General features: G+C 42.7%; 1 protein-coding gene across 1 annotated transcript; it reads left to right on the top strand.

Moving 5' to 3' along the window:
- Positions 1-6,698: 6,698 nt before the first annotated feature.
- LOC124636388 (protein stoned-B-like) lies at positions 6,699-23,237 on the top strand. Its single transcript, XM_047172466.1, has 15 exons — positions 6,699-6,784; positions 7,581-9,881; positions 9,954-11,494; positions 11,915-12,083; positions 12,260-12,541; positions 14,035-14,250; positions 14,683-14,827; positions 18,408-18,536; positions 18,603-18,708; positions 18,773-18,941; positions 19,290-19,404; positions 19,480-19,643; positions 21,528-21,682; positions 22,020-22,227; positions 22,297-23,237. The coding sequence occupies exons 2-15, from the start codon at positions 7,612-7,614 to the stop codon at positions 22,436-22,438; spliced, it is 5,811 nt and encodes a 1,936-aa protein (XP_047028422.1). The 5' UTR covers positions 6,699-6,784; positions 7,581-7,611; the 3' UTR covers positions 22,439-23,237.
- The last annotated feature ends 206 nt before the right edge of the window (positions 23,238-23,443 follow it).

The following is a 23,443-nucleotide window of genomic DNA, read 5'->3' on the forward strand; positions in this document are numbered from 1 at the left end:
ACGCGCGTGAGTGCGCAAAAATCCCGCACGATGCAAAATGATTGTACAGCTAACTATCGTATAGACCAAAATCACCAAAATAGCAGACAAATCGCACACCAATCAAATGTCAATCGAATACGATTGGTCTTTTATTAGTAGCAGAATGCCCGCTAAGGTTAAAACTGCTATTCCGATCATATTGCGATTAGATTTCTATTCGATTATGACATTATTAACTTAGGAGAATCGGGCCCCGGATCTCAGTCGAATCGAGTCGAACGTGAATCGTATGTTACTTAAGTAAAATTAGGAGAATCGGGCCCCAGTTTTATGGCACATCTGTTTCTGCACGATTTTCTTAATCTATAATTTAAGATGGCGGGAAACAAATTAATGTATATTTGTAAAATTGAATTATGAATGAAAAGTATGATATATAAGCGTTGCAATAGCACGAACAGCATGTAATTTTACTAACTTGACTCTCGTATAGTTAATACGTCAAAATCTCTCTGATTTGCTATTTTGGGCTATGTAAAGTTCATTTCAGTGTAGCAAGCTTTTTGTTCGGAACGTTCCATCTAGCATATATACCTATCGATGTATATAGGGTAGTTGTACCTACTACGTGAGTGTATAAGGGTACACTGTTTATAGTTATGGTACACAAAATCAGTGACAAGTTAAAAAAACGAAGCACCGAGCACTTTGAGCCGAGACCCAAGAAATTCAGATTTCTGGACAAATTGTTTTCAAAATCATTCGGGACATTCGGATAATAATCAGATTGACTTATTTTCTCCTTTTATTACCTTTTTTATATTTTTAAATTATTAATTTACATGTACGTTTCGTTATACGACCTCAAAATTGTAATACCATTCAACGTCACATACTATGATGTTGATAAGATATTATTATGACGCACCGTTCCTTCCAGTTACGTACCAAGATCGGCAAGAGCGCCATCTAGGCATCAGCTAGGAAAAGTATAAAAGAAAATCCCTCATTCTAGGAAACTATTTTTTTTTATTTTCAAAATGAAACCCTCTCATTGTTATCTAGGTCCAGATTTATATTGTGATTGAAATTGTCAAATTAATTACTCCGGCCCGTACACACCCAATCTGAAGCAATATCAATATCGCACTAATGGCTTGTGTCATGTGCCAAGTACAGTTGAAAGGGACAAAATAATTGTTCAGAACGTTCTAGGACGTAATACGTATATACCTACTTACATCTATATTGATGTATGCGATTGAATTTCCCAGTCTGATTTACCGAAGTATTCTATAATACCTACTTAGATACAGTCTGACCATTTTTTATGGTGCAGTTGTAAGTTGAGTCAATGCAATAAATGCTAATATCCTATCATCACTTGAAAACCGATAGGGACCTTCCTATCGGTTTCTATGAATAGCGACATAGGGACCTATTAGGACCAAAGACCAAAAGCATTATACTTTAGGTAGGTAGATATGTATAATGTCTTTGCAATTTGACAGTAGGTACGTCAAGACTAAATAGTTGTAAATGCTGTAAAAGTACTTTTGATTTTGTTTCATGTGCACTTAGATAAATTATGTTGAGTTGAGTTACGTACTGCCGACATGCCTATCTGCCTAGCTTTCCACTAATGTCATATGGTCTGGTTTGAGACCTTTGAGGAAGTTTCTCATAATAATTTACCTGTGGAGAAGACTCGCGTTAGATGAGTGAAGCTCAAACGGCTCCAATAATTATAAAACAAGAGTTAGCAGTACCAGCGAGCTCTGAGAGCGGCGGCGGTTCCGCTGGGGCTGGCGGGGGCGCCGCCAAGCCGCGGCGGCTGCGCCCGACAGCGCACGCCCAGCCCTCTCACCCGCGGCAGCGACATACCAAAATCATCGTGCTCGTATCAGCTTGTGTTATCATTCTCATCATAATAGGATTTGCGCAGCTTTTGTTGTTCAGAGTTAATCTCCAACCTTCATATGTCAGCCCAAGAAAGTCGGACGTATCATGAGTAGGTATGAAAATATTCTTGAATAGTGTAATATCAGTAAGTAGTACTTACTGCATTCAATTTGTTTTATGGAGTTAAATAGTCATTAGCCGCGTAGTGACGAGGCAAACAGCCACAAGACATCCTCGGGAGCACGGGGCTCGAGACCGGTTTAGCGGAGACTGCGCTGACCCAAAAACAGTGCCATGTAGTCATGATGCATAAAAGGCTTCTGACGGAAGGGCTCGCGCTCGTTGGCCAACGTATAATCACTATACTTATAGTTTCTACGGTATAACTAATAAGAGAAATTAAAGTTTAAATATCATGCTCTTTATTCTGCTCATTCCATAAGTAAAGGATGATTCACGCTACCCCGTGCCACGACCTCGTATTGTATAATATAAATATATATAGTAGTGTAGTATACAAATAAATAGCCACAGCCTTCAATGACTTCGACGTTCATCGCACGTGATTTGCCAGGCAGCAATGAGCCATGCACCAATGTGTAAACACCGGGTCCCCCCTTTATGACAGAACTTTTTATGTCATAATCTTATTTTGCATACCAACAGTTGGCATAATCTTCATTTCGCAGAAAATCGTGTGGCATATACTCATTTAGCATAAATTAAAAACGCATAATTTTGGCAAACAGAATCATCTTTAGGTATAAAGGACAATGGGCGATTCCGGTCCAAATGTCCACCACGAACGAGACCTATATGGGTAGATAGCCCGTTACATATAGAACATTTTTTGTTATGAAAGTAAAAAAATATATAATGCCAGAAAAAAGTTACAGCAAAATCAAATAAAACATTTTATAGATTTTTTCAATTTCATTTTTTCAATTACTTTTCGTGATGTTCGATTTTCGTACTTTCTGCAACTTCTGACAATATAGAATTGTTCATTATTAGACAGAAGACACCACCAGTTACATCGAACTGTCTTAGATCCAGGCACCGCTGAGTATATTCAAGCACTTCTGGCGCCTCAATTGGTTACTGATTCGTACATCCATTGGGCAAAAAGATATGGGCTGTTTATATGCAAATGTATTTTACTCATCTTAGTTTTAGATAAAGTGCGGAAATGGAAGTGGAATAAAATAAAAAATAATAATGATAACATACAAAAACTACCGAAAATTAAGAATACATTTTTGGCTATCACTTTTTATTGGCATTGTTTTTTTTTACTTTCTCACTAGAAGTTACTCTAAATTAAGTGGACTATTTAATTATATAGGTCTCGTTCGTGGTGGACATTTGGACCAAACTTCATACATTCTTGCCCAATCTCCTTTCATATTCATAATAGGTACTTAAATAGTAGAAACATCATTTTGCAGAAAGTTGCCAGTCAGTATTTCCTTTTGGCATACATTTCATATAAGTAGTCATTAAAAGGCAGAACTAAGTATCATATTTCAGAATGTTTATAGTCAGAATCATCTTTTGGCATAGTTCTGTCATTTTTAAGCCTGAAGCATGTAAGCATGCAACATGCAGCAAGCAAGTCTTCTGTGAATTGTACTCTAGGGGTAGGGCAGACAAGACTACTTGGAGTCGGTTTTGCAGCGATTCGTTTTCGTTACTAGCTTCAATTTTTAATACATTGTTTTTTAATTGAAGGTTATAAATGGCAATTAGCTAAATAAATTGAATCTAAATAAAATTCTACCATCTTCATAGTACGCCAAATGAGATTACACCAAATAATAGTTTCTCAAAATATACATTATGCTAAACGAAATAATGCGAAACTCTAACTATGCCAAAAGCAACTATGCGAAATAAAATTTTGCCATCTTAAAAGAACCTATGCAACTGTAAATTCGAGCATATATAAATATTCGGTGAAACAATTATTATGCTAAACATTGTTTATGCCTCAAAAACATTTGTTGAAAAATAATTATGCCAGATAGAAGGAACCTGTAAGCACCATTTGATCGTGGCCTACAATTGTGCATTGCAAAGCTTGGCCCAACACAGGCCAATGTGTACTGGGGGCTTTAGAGCTCTACCTCACTGGGACGCCATGGCGACGTCGCCAGCGGCACAGGTCTGGCTACTTCTGGCATCCAAATGTCGCCAAGTCGAGTGGCCATGTTGCGTCTCGACAGTCAATTCTTTACGTCGTCGCTGAAGAAATTGCACGCTGACTGGCGACCACATTGGCGACTGTGTGAGGGAGGTGCGCTTTACCGTGTTCATTATACTGGCAACTGTGGCCACGTCGCCAAGCTGCCACGGTAGCCAGAAGCCACGTAGGGAGCTGTAGCTCGTGGCCACGCCTCCAATTTGGCGACGTTGCCAAACCGTCGCCAAGTGAGTTAGGTTCCATACATTTCAATACTAACTGCTTGGATACGTAGCCGGCGACGTCGCCATTGGCGTCCTAATGAGGCAGGGCTCTTACAGTTTTCAGTACTCGTTGACGCCGCAAATAAAATAGATGACACTTATAAGAAACATTTATAAGAGACATTTTATAAGAAAAACTGTAATGAATACATATAGTTTTGTATCGGATCGAGGGCGGTAATAAGGTAAGGGTCTTTCGAGGTTGTGTGATGCTGGATTGGTGTACTCTTTTTGCATACTATGGACTCAGATGGCATTAGACGCACTGGACGTAAGAGTCCGTACGCTGCTGGCGCCGAAGTTGTAGGTAAACTTCTCACGAAACTGTGGAGGGCTTTTACATACTTACAACCACGAGATGTGGAAACCTTTATTGAATATTTCCTCAAGATGGACCTTGCTGCACCTGCTTGGATGGCTGCACCGGCACGGGGTGGCAGTGGATAAAGGACTACTCCCGCTCACTTTGGTGTGTACTTATTTAGAAACATTATTTAAATGGAATGAGTTGAAAAGAAGAAAGAAATAATTTTTGTCAATCTGTAGTTACGGATAACAATGACTGCATGAAATTATTGCAAAGTCCTTTATGGACGCTTTTATCAGATTCAGCACTGCAGGTTTCAAGGTGTCTGTGGCCTGGCTACCCCATGGTGATTTCTTCGGAGAAACTAAAAGTTATGTATGTGCAATCATGGTCGAAGTACTGATGACCAACAACTATACGGACATGTCGCCTTCGCAGCAGTGAATCCATCCAACATAATTGATCAGCTCTGGTTGTTCGCATCATTGCTCATGGCGAGTACTTGCACAGACAATCTAGTGGGCAGGATATATTACATCAGCAACTTGCCCGGAAACATGAATAAACTTGTGGAATCGAATATATCAGACTAGGTATGTGCCCGAGCCAGTTCTCAATAATGATGGTTTGTACTGGAACAGATGTATCATCCCTGTTCGGGCTATTATATTTAACAGTGACCTAGGCATATTAGAGCGCCGCGCAATACTTGCTGATATCACCATTCCACATGGTGAAAACCTCGTGGAAGCTAAAAAGAAAAACAACTTAAATATCTTGATTTAATTCTTGAGCCAATGTATTACTACAAATATTCGAATTGAGGATCTTCTCTTTTCGGGAAGTCGGTTAAAAAGTGGTCCATTTTGATATAATATTTACAGCAAGATAAAACTGTTAAAATCTTGGGTAGTTTTTACTAATGAAATTCCCGATAGAACTTATCTGACGGATTAACTATAACTTTTGGTTTTACAGGTCTCGATGACAATATCTGGTAAAAAATATAAGCAGTATTTATCTGGCAGATAGCTGTAACTATCAGATAGCTAACTGACAATTAATCGGTAACTAACCAGTGAAACCGGGCCTCAATCATACAAACTCGCCGTCAGTCAAACTTTGTAGAACTTAGGTAGTCAACCGTTGAATTGCATCATTTAACTTAAACGATAACCGAAACATTTTCAGTTGTTAAATCGCTGATTTATCGCTTTCGTTATAGTTAAGACTAGCTGGTGCCCGCGACTTCGTCTGCGCAGGTTTAGTATTTCGAACAATATGTTTACAAATTGTAGCCTATGTGTTATTCTGATGTATAAGCTATATTATTGTAAAGTTTCATTAAAATCCATTCAGTAGTTTTTGCGTGAAAGAGTAACAAACATCCATACATCCATACATACAAACTTTCGCGTTTATAATATTAGTAGGAAGGATAAAAAAGAAAATATAGGAAGTCTGGCAGTTGGTGATTCTTGGTTTACAAAATATTGATGTGGGTCATATTCCAACCTGTTTATATCCGGCGCTATCTATAGGTAATTAGGAAATGTGCAGCGCCCTCAGCACTGCGTATTGCACATTCAATTACTGCGTTCAGGGCGGAAAAAGTAGAGCGTTCAGAGTTTTCTTACGGAACTTTATGTACAGAATTAAGTTTTGAAGTATCAACTTCCAATTAGTTACAGGACTAAAGTTAAAAAGTAAAGTTTATTGCCACCCTCGAATATTGATCTTACTTCCATGGTACAATTAGTTTATAAAAGGTCAAATTCTTTTTTGTTGTAATGTGTATCGTTTAGCGAAGACTCTAAAGTAGTCCTAACATGTTTTAGTGATAATATTTTGATAATAACGTTAAGGCATTTTGTGTTGTAGAATTTAGATTGAAAGTATATTGAGCTGTCCTGAATGATTACGTAAAACCCGGCTCGGGAAGCTGAGCGGCGACACTTGAACTCGGCGTGGGCGGGGTGCGCGCGGCGCTGCGCGGCTGCGCGAGGCCGGCGCGGGTCGATGCGGGCGGCGCGGCCTCGGTCCAGTCGGCCGCCAGCCACAGCGCCCCGAGCGCAGCCCCGCTCGCCGCCGCGAACCGAGCCGCGCTGTCCCAGTGTTGCGATGAAGGTATAGAGGCCCCCTTGCGTAGCGCCCTAGTGTATGCCTTAGCTGTAAGTGTCCGCGCGCAGGCCGGTACGTGTCCCAGGAGCCGCGGCTGGTGCCGGCCGCGGCCTCGCCCGCGCCTCGTCGAGGACCTCCCATTGCCATGCATCCGCCACTCCGCTCATCTGCACGCTCCTACATCGTAATAATTACACCTTGCTCACTGTTTACTTATTATTTCATTTTGTTCCCATTAGAATCACTTTGCATAAGCAATGAAGATTGGTATCATTAGTACTACTCATACTTTTACATTTCGCAAAAGGCATGACATAGCTGTAAGAGCATCATGCATATAGTAGGTATCGTTGCTCAATCCATATTGTCTTGATGAAATCCATTTAGAGACAATGAAACAATCCCCTTACCCCGCACAACGGACATTTTCATTCATAGAAGTTGGTCGATCAATAAAAGTAGTCCACTCCTTCAAAATATCACCAGTTAATACATGTACATAGAAATAAAGAGCATACAACGGCTCAGTACTTTTGATTTACTTACAGCGAATCAATTTAATAATAAATAATTAATATTTAGAAGTTTGAGTTGTTAAATAAAAAGATAAATGCTGGCCTTGGATTGGTTGCCATTGACTTCACACGGATGACTTTTAATTGCCTCGATAGATTAGTTACCCATACCTACGGAGTTTAACTGAATTCAGATATGAAATGGCTAAATTGTAACAGTCGACTCTTTTCATTTTATCAATAATCTATTTAAACTACCGTCTATAATCATGTTTTATTTGTTTCAGCAACACGAAATCACCATAAAAAAATCGTATAATGCTAAAACTACCCAAGGGTCTTAAAAAGAAGAAAAAGGGAAAGAAATCTAAACGCAAAGGTGAAGAAGAACTTTTCACAGAAGAGGAACTAGAAAAGTATAGAAGAGAGCATCAACAGCAAAACGCTGAAAACGGAGAAGGCACTGCCAAAGAAAATGAAGAGTGGTCTAAATTTAAAGATTTAACCACTGGTGTTGATACTGTATTGAAGAAAACCCAAGGCGATCTAGATCGTATCAAGTCGACCTCATTTTTTCAACGCATACCGCCAAAACAGGTTGAACCTGAAAAAAAGGAAACTCCACAAAGACCAGTAGTCGAAGTTACTGAAGCAGACTTTCCACAGCTCGTACAGGCTCAGGCAGAGACTGAAGACGGCGATAAGAGTGAATACGGCGTCACCGACGACGAGTCTGATGAAGAAGAACAAGACGACATCTTCGACACCTCCTACGTGGAAGCTGTTGAGCGAGGAGAAGTGAAGCTTGCCTATGTTCCCGACTCGCCGGATGAATTTCGAGATGACGATATATTCGACACGTCTCATGTTGACGCCTTAATAAAAGGACAAGAAGTCAAAACCTCCAAAGGAAAAAAGGCACTTGATATTGGAATAGCTGTTGGTGTTCTTACTGGCAGAATAGATAATGTAACAGTTACCAGTAAGCGCCCTAAAAGAGTGATTCCAGGGGACCTATTACTAGAAAGTACTGAAAATTACGACGGCAGACCAGTCGAGACGACTGTTTCAAGTGAGCCAGTCGAGAAAAGTATATTGGACATTGATGCAGATATTCCGATAACAACACCCATTGATTTAAGTGTATCTCTACATACAGCGTTACTTCAGCAAAACAATCAAGGCGAGCAAGAAACAGCACCTACAAAAGAGACTTCTACAATATCTGACAGACCGTCAGTAGATGAAGAAATTGATGAATTTACTCTACTTGCTGCAAAATCACTCGAGACCGGTTCAGAAATTCCAAAATTAGCAGACACAGAAATCAAAGCAGAACCTGTTTTACAAGAATCGTGGTCAGCTTTTGAAGCTGATAAAAATGAATTCGTTTTTGCAGAAAGCATCGTCGAAGATCAGATTGATGTCGTAGATCCCTATTTAGATCAAGACGATCCATTCGATACGAGTTTTGCAGATGCTGTGATACCTGTGACCCAATTTCAAATAAATAAAGAGGCAGCTATTCTCGAAGACGATGACGATTTTGATCCTCGTTCTGAGGAAGTTTGTGTAAGATTAAACAATAGAAGAAAATCTTCAGTACGTATTCATTTGACTGATCCTTCCGGTATTCGGGAATCTATTACGTCTGACGACATAATTGATAAAGAAGAAACTCAAGCGGTGCGTGATTTACTGAGTGGTAGTGCTACAGACTTAACTCAATTAGGAGACTCTCCTTTAGATCCGGTGGATGTGAATAATTGTGACATTGACCCATTCGATACGACTATTGTTGATAGGATAGTTGCACCTGGTAAAGTAGAATTAAAGCTTTTGGAACAAGAATTAATTACTTCAACCTCTACCCCAATTTACAGGGTACCAAGTGATCCTGATTTTGATCCCAGAGCGGACGAGCCGAAGAAAACCGAACGCAGAGCATCTCGCCCTGAAAATCTTACTGTTAGCAAAAGTGTTGTATTTAACGTTAATGCAGAAGAATCTCTTGACTTGGATGCCAAAGCTAAGTCAACAAAACCGGTCACACCCTACTACACTCGGGAACTTTCAATAACTGAGGACGCCAACGAAGAAGCGGAAGCAGCTGACACTGTGTCAGATATCTTAACACGCACGCGGTCTGATGAGGACTTAGCTCCGAAAGCGGACTATCAAAATAAGAGAAGGCATTCTGAATACTCGCGAACAAGTAATATTAAAGTACATGTGAAAGCGAGTGATTTGTTGCATAGTGCTCCAACTGAAATCAAAGCTAAAGTATTAACTCCATCAGAACCCCAAATATCTTGTGCAGTACCTGACCCGTTTGATACTTCGTTTGCGAGCAATATTGCACCTTGCAAAACCGAATTAAAACTTCTTGCTAAAGAGTTTTCTTGTGAGGATACCGATAGTGTGGAAGCTGGCGAGCGCGATCTATTGGATCCCTCGGACGACATATTTCAAGTGAAAGCTCTGACTCCAGAACCATCGAACTCAAACAGAGTGGTGCCCGACACAGACTTCGACCCATTCGATACGTCATTTGCAGGTGACTTAAACCCCGGAAAAACAGAGTTAAAGTTATTAGAGTCAGAGTTTCTAGGTTAATAAATATTAACAAGCATCAACATGGCGTATAATCCTTTCTTAAGTATGAATGAGCCCAGTGCTCCAGTTACTACAGATGTTCTCAATCCGTTTATGATGACAGATGCGGAACCGGACTCTTTCTCTGGCGACAATCCTTTCGCCACTAGCAATCCTTTCTCAGATTTCGGTAGTGGTTATGAACCGCCAGCAGGAGATACAGTGCCCGTTGATATTTTTGGAGGTGTAGAGCCAACTGGTATAGGGGCGAAACAATACGAAGGATTTTCGGAAAACACCGCTGCCCCGATGGATATATTCTCCAGCAACTCATTGGAAAACGATCGCCTAACCAAGCCTACGGAACTTGAATTAGTCTCCACCACAATCGATCAGTCATTCATGAACGACGAAGAAGTCCAAGGACCTCAATTACCTGCCCGGCCGTTGCCACCTGAAACTCAGAATTTAATCTTAAGTGTCACTGGCCAGATGGAATTTACCAGTTCCCACCTCTTGGACCGTATCCCTCCAACTCGCACTCCAAGCCCTGTGTCAGTACGAGACATCCATTCACCCAGCCCAACTCCAGAACCTGAGCCTGCTGAAGAGCCACCCACTGACAGTTTCGATATCAATCGAAATAAGCCAACGCGACCACCACCCGCGCGACCGCCGCCTGCTGGACGTCCGCCGCCGCCGCGGCCGCAGCCGCCGCGCCCGCCCACCGCGCCACCGGCCCCGCTTGTCGCGCCAACCGCTGACCAGCATGCGGATGATATTAACCTATTCGATGCACCTGTACCCGCTCCCATTAAGCCTACGAAAGAGGCTATTATGAGTTTATACTCGGCTCCAAAAAAAGAAGAAAAACAAATCGATTTCTTGAGTGATGACATTGTAGATGATATTTCTATTGATGCAAGCCAAAGTACGCCGCAACCATTATTGGGCGAAATACCAACGTCCGCTGTGACAGTGTCCGGCCAAACCGGATTTGAGGCTGACGAGCCAGGCCCCGCAGGCATGCTCACCGACCAACCTACAACAATGAACTCGATTCCAGATACGATGGCACCTATGGATTGTTCAGAGCCACAGTCGGATGTAAACTCTGTCGATTTTACATCGCCGTTCGCTGGAGCTATGAAAGAGGAATTCACAAGTCAGCCGTCCACTGTAGAAATCGAACGCAATCCATTCGAGACTGCTATCGAACCAGTGGATGAAACTGTCGCCTTTTCAGATCCTGCTATTGATAATATATTTGGATCTAAGTCAGATGACGTTGTTATGTCAGGTGGCAATGATGTTTTTAATAACGCTGAAACGGCATCAATAGGTGCACAGGGAGAGACGCACGCTGATCTATTCACATCACCTCCGGTTGAAACGTTGGATGAAACTTTGCACTCTCCTCCACGATTCGACGTAGGAGCAGAAGACGCTTTTGAAGCGAGCGCGCCTTCGCCTTCAACGAATGCTGGCTGGGGCACTACGTCCGACTCGGAAACAATGCTACATGATGCTTTCCCCAGTAGCCAGGATGCGTTTGACGCATTCTCCGCTAAATTTGATGCCACTGGTGCCAATAACTTAAACTCGGGTAAGTTTTACATTATACTGTATACAGGGTTATTCGTAATAGTTACATATCGTCCATAAACTGATAACATTATTTACGACTAAAAATAGAGATGAGTCGGAATGGTTTAAATCATTTTCGAGTTACGTAATTTTCACTAGCTGCTTCCCGCGGTGCCACTCGCATCCCGCGGGCACTTCTATCCGTGGCGAAATACATACTATGTATATTAGTTGGGAAATATCTAGCTTCCAAACAGGGGAAAATATCATATCGGTATATACAATTTCCTCTTTATTACATTATAACTTTATAAGTAAAAACTATATAGTAATATAGTACCTTTAGAAATATTAAGAATGAAGTGTTAAATAACTTAGCGACTAGGTGGAGCCCTGCTTGGGGTTTGACTGGCTAGGTGACAGTGTGTGCTTGGCGCAGGAGCGTGGGGCGACGATGGCGCGGCCGAGGCGGCGCCGGGCGGCTTCGAGGCGGAGGCCTTCGACCCCTTCCTGAGCATGGGCGCGCCGCCGCCGCCCGCCGCCACGCCGCGCCTCGACCACCAGGGGTCCCGTGACTCTGCCGATGACACCTTTTCCGTCTTCATCCGGTAACGCCACCTGCTTTTTGTCTCACTTTCTCACTTCGAATTCCTGTTTTTCTCTATACTTTGACACTATGCAAAAAAGCGTGTTAAAAAGCCACTAGTCGAAGGGAAGAGGCACACGTTTTGTTCAGAATGGGTTTGCATAGGCGACAAGTGAGCAAGGTGGAGTTACTGCGCAGGCCGAAGGAGAGCGAGGCGGGCGGCGCGCAGGCCGTGCCGGCGCTGGCGCCGCCGCCGCGGCCGCAGGCGCTGCCCGAGTCGCCGCGCGCCAACCCCTTCGAGGCCAGCGACGCCAGCGCCACGCCGCCGCCGCGCGCCGACAGCGCCGAGAGCCCGCCCACGCCGCTCTTCGACGACGACGTGTCGCAGCCGCTCGAGGACTTCCCGCGCACCAAGTACTCCGGCCCCGGCTGGGAGATGCACCTGCGACAGCCCAACAAAAAGAAAATTACCGGACAAAGGCCAGTACACTATTCAATCCAAAGTATTCAGCTGATACTACTATATACTACTAGGTACATTAAATAATTAATGTAAGACTGGTAGCAGCCAGCTCGCAGCACACAGTATATCTATACTAATATTATAAAGCTGAAGAGTTTGTTTGTTTGTTTGTTTGAACGCGCTAATCTCAGGAACTCATCATCCTCCGAGCCTTTTTCCCAATCATGTTGGGGTCGGCTTCCAGGAAAAAGGAAGGACTCTTCAATCTCAGGAACTACTGGTCCGATTTGAAAAATTCTTTCAGTGTTAGATAGCCCATTTATCGAGGAAGGCTTAGGCTACTTTTTATCCGGGTTCGTGCAGAGGTTTCCACGGGATGCGGGTGAAACCGCTGGCAGAAGCTAGTCTTGAATAAGACACAATTAAGATCTTACTTTGGGTACCAGAATTCAAAATACACTAACGCTCGTACCTACTTATTATAACACATGTATGTATATCAGGCTGTGTGTACTTACGTATATCAGGCTGTATGTAATTATGTATGTATCACGCTTGTTAGCTACCTATAACTTACCAATCAGTGATGATAGATCGATCGCAGTAGAATGTGATATGATATTATAACTTTTTCGAGAACTGGGTCGGGCAGATACATGTAGTATGGTACTTCTGATTCCACAAATTTATATCTCAAAGCTTGTTGCTGATTCTGAGCACCAGGTAGTGTTTGTAGAACCTACTAACCGGTAGCAAGATGAGAACATCCAGAGAGTACCTACTATTAATTCGCCGGGACGACGTCATGCCCGACATAATATATGTCAACTGTACCTTCGCGTCGTTCACAAAATTATATTTTTATTAATTTTGTCCGCGACTTCGTTCGCGTGGAATAGTTACTTCCGGCAGATTTTTGGTTTGACCAATAGATGGCGCTGTATGTCCGGAATCAATTTTATTTTTATATTTTTTTGTAATAAAATCTTTCCTATGTCCTTTCTCAAGTTCCAAACTATGTCTGTACCAAATTTCACACAAATCGGTTCAGTAGTTTAGGCGTGAAGAAAAGACAGAAAGACAAACAGAGTTACTTTCACATTAATAATATTAGTTAGGATTATTAGCAGAATTCACCGGCCGTCGTGACTGGTGAATTTGAGAACATTAAAAGTCGGCTAATATCAAAAAGTTAACCATTAATCTAAGTCACTTTATTTATAAACTAGCTTCTGCCAGCGGTTTCACCCGCATCCCGTGGAAACCTCTGCACGAACCCGGATAAAAAGTAGCCTATAGCCTTCCTCGATAAATGGGCTATCTAACACTGAAAGAATTTTTGCAAATCGGACCAGTAGTTCCTGAGATTAGCGCGTTCAAACAAACAAACTCTTCAGCTTTATAATATTAGTATAGATATCTTAGTGCAGGTAGACAATGAAGCTGTCCCGAAAGATGTCCAGATTTGGTTTGCTTGAGGTAGATATGAGGAAGTCAGGGTGCGGTGCAGGTTCTGGAAGAAGATCTTCGTGCGCGTGGCGCTGGTGGGCGACAACCCGGTGGTGCAGCTGCTGAACGCGCCCAGCGACAAGGAGCCCTTCCAGGAGCTGCCGCTGCAGGCGTGCTACTCCGTGTCCGACATCGGCGCGCAGCAGTTCGACCAGTTCGGCAAGATCTTCACCGTCAAGCTGCAGTACGTCTTCTACAAGGAGCGCCCCGGCGTCAGGTACAAGAGCGCTTCCTATTGCTCACCTTACGTTACGTTACCTAGGAGTACCGACAATCATTTCAAGCAACATATAAAATTATGTCAACAAATTTATGCTTAACCTTAGGGCACGTGACGATACCCCATGTAGGCAAGTTCCGGGAACATTACCATTTATGGTTTTACAGATTGTTTTGTTTTTCAAGGATTTCTGCCTAAGCGATTACATTACTTCTAAATTACGATAACATTTTATACTGGACATTTTTCTTCTTAGCGTGAGGTGACGCCAATCCTTAAAAAATCTAAAACCATTTGGGATTTTGTTTCGATCTAATGAACACATAAAATATACAGCTACTTAGTGTACTTGCAGCAGTACTAGGATGAAAAGTAAGTGTTAAACTGAATCAAAAAGCAAAGTGGTTGAAGTGAGCGTGTGTGTCGCAGGCCGGGGCAGGTGACGAAGGCCGAGCGCATCACCAACAAGCTGTCGCAGTTCGCCGCGTACGCCATCCAGGGCGACTACCAGGGCGTCAAGGAGTTCGGCAGCGACCTGCGCAAGCTCGGCCTGCCCGTCGAGCACGCGCCGCAGGTCAGTCTCAGCCCGCAACACATACTCCACGATCACTTTACGCTGCACTACGGCGTAGGCGCAGTTGCACCTTTTTACTATAACGATAGCCAAATCATAACCAGCCGCATACCTTCCGCCATTTGGTCCGCATCCGCAACTAGTAATTTTATTTTATTTTATTTTATTTTATTTGGGAAAACAAACGATACCACATTACATAGTTCTGTGTATAAAAAGTAACAAAAGGTTGTATTAAACAAAATCAATGCAGTAACAACAACATTTTCCACATATTAACAAACAAATATATGCTATGAGAAAACCTTATTGCTAACTTAGTAATAATAACTAATCTAACATCTTTGCAGTTTCAGACCACTAGACCAATCAGGCTCTACATAAAAACATCAATGTCGTTCAGTACATTTATAACTTTTATGCGAAAATCATTTCTCTTTAAAGTAAATAGATCAATATCCATGAAATGTTCATTGTACAATCGCATGAGTCGTCCAATGGGTGCCCGCTTACCCGCGTTTGTCCGGTGTGGTGCCTGATCAAACAACCGGTAAACGCGCACTCCACGACGATGAATTGATCTTGGGACGACAAATTTTACATCATTGCCTAGTTCTATGCAATTTAATTTGTTATGAAAAAGATCATACAAAACCATTATTTGCAGAAGCATTCGTCTCTTCTCAAGTGAGAGTAAATTATACTTAACTAAAAGGTTGTTATAAGGCAAACGCGGCAGTTGGCATCTGAATTGCATGGTTCGTAAGAATTTTCGCTGTACTCTTTCAATGGCCATTTTATATTTTTGATATAGGGGATCCCATATCAAACAAGCGTATTCGAGCTGGGAACGAATAAGAGACCGGTACAGATGTAAAAAAGTGCTTGGACGCCTAAAGTCAGTTGCTACTCTGGTAACAAAGCCATACATTTTAAACGCTTTGGTTATGATATTTTCTATATGTAGATCGAGGTGTAGTTTACAGTCAAATAGTATTCCTAAGTCTCTAAGATTCGTTACTCTGTTAAGTTTATTGCCACATAAGGTGTAATCATGTTTTATTATAGTTTTTTTTTTACTGAAGTTGATGATATGACATTTGGGTAGACTTAATTTTAACTTGTTAATTGTGCAATAATCAGAGAGTCGGTTAAGATCACTCTGAAGTTCTATGCTGTCATTAATATTTTTTATAATTTTATATAATTTCAAATCGTCAGCATATAAAAGGAAATTTGTATACCTAAAGCATGTATTGATATCGTTAATAAATATGTCAAAAAGTAAAGGTCCTAATATGGAGCCCTGAGGAATACCAGATGACATTCCAACACGTTCCGACTTGTACCCATTTATAACAACTATAAGACTCCGGTTAGTAATATATGAACAAAACCACCGCAAAAGGTTTCCCCTAATTCCATTAAACGCGATTTTATTGAGAAGGATTTCATGGTCCACTGTATCAAATGCCTTCTGAAAATCTGTATATACAGCATCCACTTGATGTCCCTTGTCTATACTATGGAAGAGGAAATTGGAATAAATTGCTAAATTTGTTATGCAGGATTTTTGTTTTACAAAACCATGTTGTTCAGGTATTATGTAATTGTGAATCAAGGGGTAGATAGCGTTATGAACCAGCTTCTCGAAAAGTTTTGATATTGCACTAATAATAGATATAGGACGGTAATTTTTAACCTCATGTTTAGAACCACTTTTATGGATTGGAACAATGTGGGCGCATTTCCAGGTGTCTGGAAAGTAACCCTCTGTGATACATTTATTAAACACGATGTGTAAAGGATCACATATAATGTTAGCAGTACGCTTAAGAAATACAGCAGGTAGCCCATCTGGACCAGGACCCTTGGAGGGGTCTAGTTTATGTAATTCTCGTTTAATTGCAGTTATGTCGAAATAAATGTCATGTAATAGATCACACTGATCCGAGATATCATTTGGTGGTAACCACTGTGGGCTTAAGGTAGAGGGCTGGTAAACAGATTGAAAGAATGAGGAGAACAAGTTACAGATAGTTTTGGGGTCTTGTGAACTGTTGCCTTCGTAAGACATGCTCGATGGTATACCTGACCTGGTTTTTTTGTTAGCTATATAAGCCCAGAAATATTTAGTATTTTTTGGGATCGAGTCCTCTACAGAATTTATATACTGGTTGTAGCATTTTGTAGCCTCACTTTTGAATCGGGTTCTATATAAGGAGAAAATTTCATAATCCGAATCATTTTTATATGTTTTCCACTTAATCCAGGCTTTGCGTTTGTTTTTAAAAATATGTATAAGAGATGGGCTAAACCATACTGGGTATCGCGTCGATTTTGGTTTTGAAAGGGGGACATTCCTTCTGACAATATCGTATATAGTTTCATAGAATAAATTGACGGCATTTTCTGCAGATAGTTGGTCAAGTTTTGTATTCCATGAAACGTCCATCAACTCGTTATTAATATGATCATAATTGGCTTTAAAGAAGTTGGGTTTTCTTACGGTGCTACGGCCCATAGTGTCTATGTTAGATGTAAAAGGGTAGTAATGGTTCGGTTATGCTCGTTAAAGTTAAATGGTGCAACTCACCGTATAGTGCCCTCCTTTCTGACTTCTCCTATGAGATCAGATCTAAGCCTTTACAGTTGTTTGTGGTGTCTGAGTCATATAAAAGCCTGAATGGAAAGTTTTACTCGATGTGTGCCTACAATTTTCTTATATTTACTCTCTTTACGTCAGTGGTTCTTAACCGGTGGTCCGCGGACCACTGGTGGTCCCTGGAGACATTCCAAGTGGTCCGCGAAGCTTAGCTTCGCGACGTTGCTATACGTTATCTAACTTAATTTTTATCGACTTATAATTGCGAGCGGGGGTTTTCGCATGGACGTATATCGGGTGTGTCGTACCTAGTCCCCCCATTCATGAAAATGTATGTTTGGGCTACATTTTACGTAATTTTGGTTTTGAAAATTTTAAAATTTCGCGCTCGCTTCGCTCACGTATTCAGAAACTGTATGCCCTTACTTTTACATTTGTCAACAAACAAAAAGTTAAGTACGTTTGGGCTAAATTTTACGTAATGTTTGGTTAAAGTCCGATAAAAATTTCGCGCTCGCTTCGCTCGCGCATTTGGAAACTACATACATAGGCAAGTTTTTCTTTATTTGCATTTGCTTACCTACACAACTGCCGACATGCGTTTAGCTTTGAGTAGAACTGACCCAAAAATTCTGTTTTTTTTTTTGATAAATAATAAAGAAATGAGTGCTAATTTAGGTACCGCGATGAGGTGGTCCCCGGCAAGACAAACTTTAGTTAAAGTGGTCCCTCATGTCAAAAAGGTTAAGAACCACTGCTTTAAGTGATGGCAGATCATTGGCGGTACATTGTTTATACTAAAAAATTGCTAGGTTTATTTTAAAAAACCTATTGCTAGAACTTTTTTAAATAACCATTAAGTTTCTTGTCGGTTCTTTTTCATAGTATTGAATATATATTTTGGGTAGGATATATTTTTTTAAATGCATAACTTATGACATGATCTCGGACAAGTAATTGGTGTTTGTGGCGCAGGTGTCACAGCTGTTCAAGCTGGGCTCGCTGTCGTACGAGGACGTGAAGCAGTTCAGCTGCTGCGTGGAGGAGGCGCTGTTCCGCCTGGGCGCGCACCGCGACCGCGCGCTCACCTACAAGATGGAGGAGGTAAGCGTCGCCCCTCCGCCCGCGCCTGCGGTGCCGGCAGCCTGTGAGTGTGTGTGGTGTGCGCAGGTGCAGATCACGGCGGTGGACGAGCTGTACGTGGAGCAGGACGCGGAGGGCTCGGTGCTGAAGCAGATCGCTCGCGTGCGGCTGTTCTTCCTCGGCTTCCTGAGCGGTGCGTGGTGCTCCCGCCGGCCGGCGCCTGGCTGCGCCCCGCACTACAGCAGTGTGCGTTGCAGGCATGCCGGACGTCGAGCTCGGCGTGAACGACCTGCGGCGCCAGGGCAAGGAGGTGGTGGGCCGCCACGACATCATCCCCGTCGTCACGGAGGAGTGGATCCGCGTCGAGGACGCAGAGTTCCACGCCTGCGTGCAGCCGCAGGAGTTCGCGAACACGCAGATCATCAAGTACCGACACCCACTTTGTTACGACTCAAACTGACCATACAGTCATCAACCTGCTCCAATGTACTACACAGTATAAGTACTAGTCGAGTGTACGCATTCCTTCGTCCGACGGTTTCACATACTATGGACGGGAATTAGTTGATCTATATCTAGTAATATTTCGCACGTTTCTTTCTCGAGTTTCCTTTACATGTTTTTATGTCGCATTTTGTTAAAAAAAAAAAAACAATTTTATTTAAATTTTAAGTGCTTTACCAGGTTGAGATGTCACGCTTGATTTTATTTAAGAAACGAGTGTGTTGTTGAGGAGTACAAGTATAAGGGCGGTATACAGTAAGACGTGCGCAGGTTCAAGCCGCCGGACGCGTGCTACATCGAGCTGATGCGGTTCCGCGTGCGACCGCCCAAGAACCGCGAGCTGCCGCTGCAGCTGAAGGCGGTGTGGTGCGTCACCGGCAACAAGGTGAGTGCCGGCGTGTGCTGGCGAGTGCTGGCGCGTGCTGGCTCGTGCTGGCACTGACGGCGCTGCTGTGCGCAGGTGGAGCTGCGCGCCGACGCGCTGGTGCCGGGCTTCGCGTCGCGCAAGCTGGGCCAGGTGCCGTGCGAGGACGTGGCCATCCGCTTCCCCATCCCTGACTGCTGGATCTACCTGTTCCGCGTCGAGAAGCACTTCCGCTACGGCTCCGTCAAGTCTGCTCACAGGTACCACCGCCGGCGTAGAATTAATGTAATAATTAGTGGAAATGTATAAAAATATATAAAAAATATGTGTGTTCCCCCTGTTATTCTACTTTTTCATGTCTTTTCAATCCAGTTTTGGAATGTTATGCAATCAAATCAAATGTTAATCAATCATCAACTCGCAAGCCTTTTCCCAGCTATGTTGGGGTCGACTTCCAGTATCATCGGATACAGTTAAGTACCAGTGTTTTACAACGAGCGACTGCCTATTTGACCTCCTCAACCCAGTTATCCGGGCAATCCAGACAGAACACCTTGGACTGGTGTCAGACTTACTGGCTTCTGACTACGCGGAACGACTGCCAAGGATGAAAGCCGGGACCTACAGTTTAACGTGCCCTTCGAAACACAGTCATTGGTGTCCAAGATACACTTAGAAAATACATACAAACTTAGCTTTAATAATTGCATTGTTGTTCTTTACCCATTTGGCCACTACAACATGTACCACTAATATTATAAAGAGGGAAACTTTTTTTGTTTGGTTGTAATGAATAGGCTCAAAACTTAGGGTTGATTTATATTAGGCCGGGACGTGTCCGGGGCGTGTCGTGTACGTGGCTCGAACGGGGCACGGACGTGAAACGTTACATACATTTTGTATGAAGTAAAAGCCCGGCCGTGGCCCGTCCTGGCCACAAACGGCGCTCGTCATACAAAATGTATGCCTAATATAAATCATCCCTTACTGGACCGTTTTATTTAATTCTTTCACCATTCGAAAGCTACATTATCCACGAGTAACATACTTAGGCTATATTTTATCCCGGTACGGGCAGTAGTTACCACGGGACGCGGGTAAAACCGCGGGAAATCGGCTAGTAATAATAATATCATACGTCGGTACATAATAATATTACTTCAGTTTGATTTGGGGTTTCTACATACACTATAAAATAAATAATAATAATAAATTTATTCAAAAAAATATGTTTACCAGAAAAAACACTAATCCAACTGAAAAAAAGGTTTCCTATTACTATAGGTAATGATACAAAAACAGTGCTTACTAGAACTAAAATATAAACAACTAGCCGTTTTCCCGCGGTTTCACCCGCGTCCCGTGGTATCTACTGCCCGCGCCGGGATAAAATATATGCCTATGTTACTCGCAGATAATATAGCTTTCTAATGGTGAAAGAATATTTAGAATCGGTCCAGTAGTTTTTGAGTTTATCCATTACAACCAAACAAACAAACAAAGTTTTCCTCTTTATAATATTAGTATAGATGATTGATTCGGAAGTTGCATTCTTTGATAGTGGACCACCCGAACTAGTTGTAGTTATTAATTATAATAGAATATATTTTCGTCAGTAAGCTTAGTAGCTTAGCATACAATAGTACACATAGCAAAATTATGGAATAATACAAAAATACAAAATTAAATATTAAAAAGTAGACCAGGTTAATTATTATGACAAAATTTCTAGAAGTTGTTCTGTGTCTATGTAATTGAGAGTCCCCACTCCCTCAGGTATTCTGACAACATCTTACTACATTTTTTATACCTTAAACTATAGAAACTTAGTACTTTGTTAAGTCTATTATATAGAAACGGCCCTAAGAACACGTAAAAACGATTAGTAAAGGCATATCTGGTATGGAGCTTTATGCAAACTAAGTCCTTCCTTCTTTTACTAGTACCCACTAGTACTGGTAATATATATAATATTATAAAGAGGAAAAAAATATTGTTGTTTGTTTGTAACGGATAAACTCAAAAAATACTAGAACGAAGCAGAAAGACTGCTGGAAAGCTACCCTCTTCCCGAATGTTATGTAGAATATTTTATCCTAGCGGCGAGTTTGATATATTTGATGAGACGAGTATTGGTGTTGCAGACGCACGGGCAAGATCAAGGGCATCGAGCGCTTCCTGGGCGCCGTGGACACGCTGCAGGAGTCGCTCATCGAGGTGACGTCCGGCCAGGCCAAGTACGAGCACCAGCACCGCGCCATCGTGTGGCGCATGCCGCGCCTGCCCAAGGAGGGACAGGGTCAGTGCACAACCACCAGCACATGCTCCTAGCTCCGGCATGCGATTATACAATACCATGTACTCTGGTGTGATGTGACGTACTTAGGTATACCAAAATATCTCCTGACAGGGGCGCCATGTGTACTTGGCAAATGCGGAGGTTTAAATAAACGCTGTTATACGTACCTACAACTCTGCTTTTTTAAGAGCTAAACAACTCGTTTAAGAGTCAGAGTGGGAATAAATCTCCTTTTAATTGGTTAATGTTTGATATTTATGCAAACAGAGATAGTACATAATAATATTGTAGTAAGTAGTGCTACGTTAGTGTAGGGAGATATGTATCGTGTGCGCAGGCGCGTACACGACGCACAACCTGGTGTGCCGCATGGCGCTGACGTCGTACGACCAGGTGCCGGCCGAGCTGGCGAGCCACGCGCACGTGGAGTTCACCATGCCGGCCACGCAGGTGTCGCACATGACGGTGCGCTCCGTGTCGCTGCAGCAGCACGACGCCGACCCCCCCGAGAAGTACGTGCGCTACCTCGCGCGCCACGAGTACATGTGAGTACACCGACCCAGTGTGTGTGCACCGCCATGCCACCTCCCTGCTCACCCGGCCGCGTGTTACAGCGTGGGCATCGAGCGCACGTCGGGGCAGGCGGCGCCGGCGTACGCGCTGGCGACGGCGGGCCGCCACGCCGAGCCCGCGCCCCCCGCGCCTCCCGCGCCCGCGCTGCCGCAGCCGCCCTCCTCCGACTCCGACTCCGACTAGGCCGCACACGAGTGATGGCCACTCTCCGCTCCAGGACTTGCGGAATCTAAAAGTATCATTGAAGTGTCCGGACACACAAGTCTTGGCACTATGTTACCGTGCAGTTCACTGCGGGATCACATAGCCGGGATCGGACACGATTCTATCATTGCATTAAAATGTATTTAAGAAATTTCTGAAATTTAAAGATATCATCGTACATTCCATTTATCGTTAGAAGCTCTAAGGTATAAGATTCATATCTAAACTGTATATAATGTGATAAAAGTTAAGATAAGGGTCGTGAACGACAGCGGACGTTGCCCACCGACTACGACCGAGTGTTCAGCTCGCTGTTGCCCGCCGTCGTATTGTTTCAATAATACAACAATATACAGACCTTAACCAGTTAATGTATAAAAATTAATGCTATATTGTAATATATGTTTGCGGTAGGAAGTGGCGGTATTTACAGGAGCATGTAAACACAGTAGTTAGTTGTTACGCTGTTAAACATTATGTATACTCTCGCGCTGTCGACTTCGCTGCTCTCTAGTGGAACTTAGCTGATAATGTTCATGAGTATCCCGTATCGTGTTGTACTCGCCCGCACATACTCACTAGAGCAATGTATAAAGTTCACTATGAATAACTGCTAGTCGCGTTGTACACAAATATATATTATATTATTATACGATATAAATGGATATAATAGAAGGTGTTCTAGCGCTGTTTGAGAAGTGTTCGAGTACTTAGTACCTGCCGACCTACATCGCGGACCCTATGTTCTGTTGTGAATAAAGTTTAAATATGAGCATAACAGTTGTCCGTTATTTGCGCCCTCCCCCCGCGGCCTCGACCTTCCCCCGCGGCCTCGTGCCCGTGTGACAGGACTCGTGCACTCCGCTAACTAGGCGCCGCGTAGTTAGTCATTCGGTGTCCTTTTTGATTGTGTGCATGTACTTTGTATCGGTTTACTTCGCAAAAAGCTTCAAAAACGCAAAAAGGAACTTGCGTCTGCCACTA

This window comes from Helicoverpa zea, chromosome 14, assembly GCF_022581195.2.
Source record: "Helicoverpa zea isolate HzStark_Cry1AcR chromosome 14, ilHelZeax1.1, whole genome shotgun sequence".
Classification (NCBI taxonomy): Eukaryota; Metazoa; Arthropoda; class Insecta; order Lepidoptera; family Noctuidae; genus Helicoverpa; species Helicoverpa zea.

Excerpts from the sequence above, each read along its gene's own strand:
- LOC124636388 (XM_047172466.1), top strand. The coding sequence starts at position 7,612 with ATGCTAAAACTACCCAAGGGTCTTAAAAAGAAGAAAAAGGGAAAGAAA. Across the intron at positions 12,542-14,034 it reads AAGAAAATTACCGGACAAAG|GTTCTGGAAGAAGATCTTCG; the intron begins GCCAGTACACTA and ends GGTGCGGTGCAG. Across the intron at positions 18,709-18,772 it reads CTTCCTCGGCTTCCTGAGCG|GCATGCCGGACGTCGAGCTC; the intron begins GTGCGTGGTGCT and ends TGTGCGTTGCAG.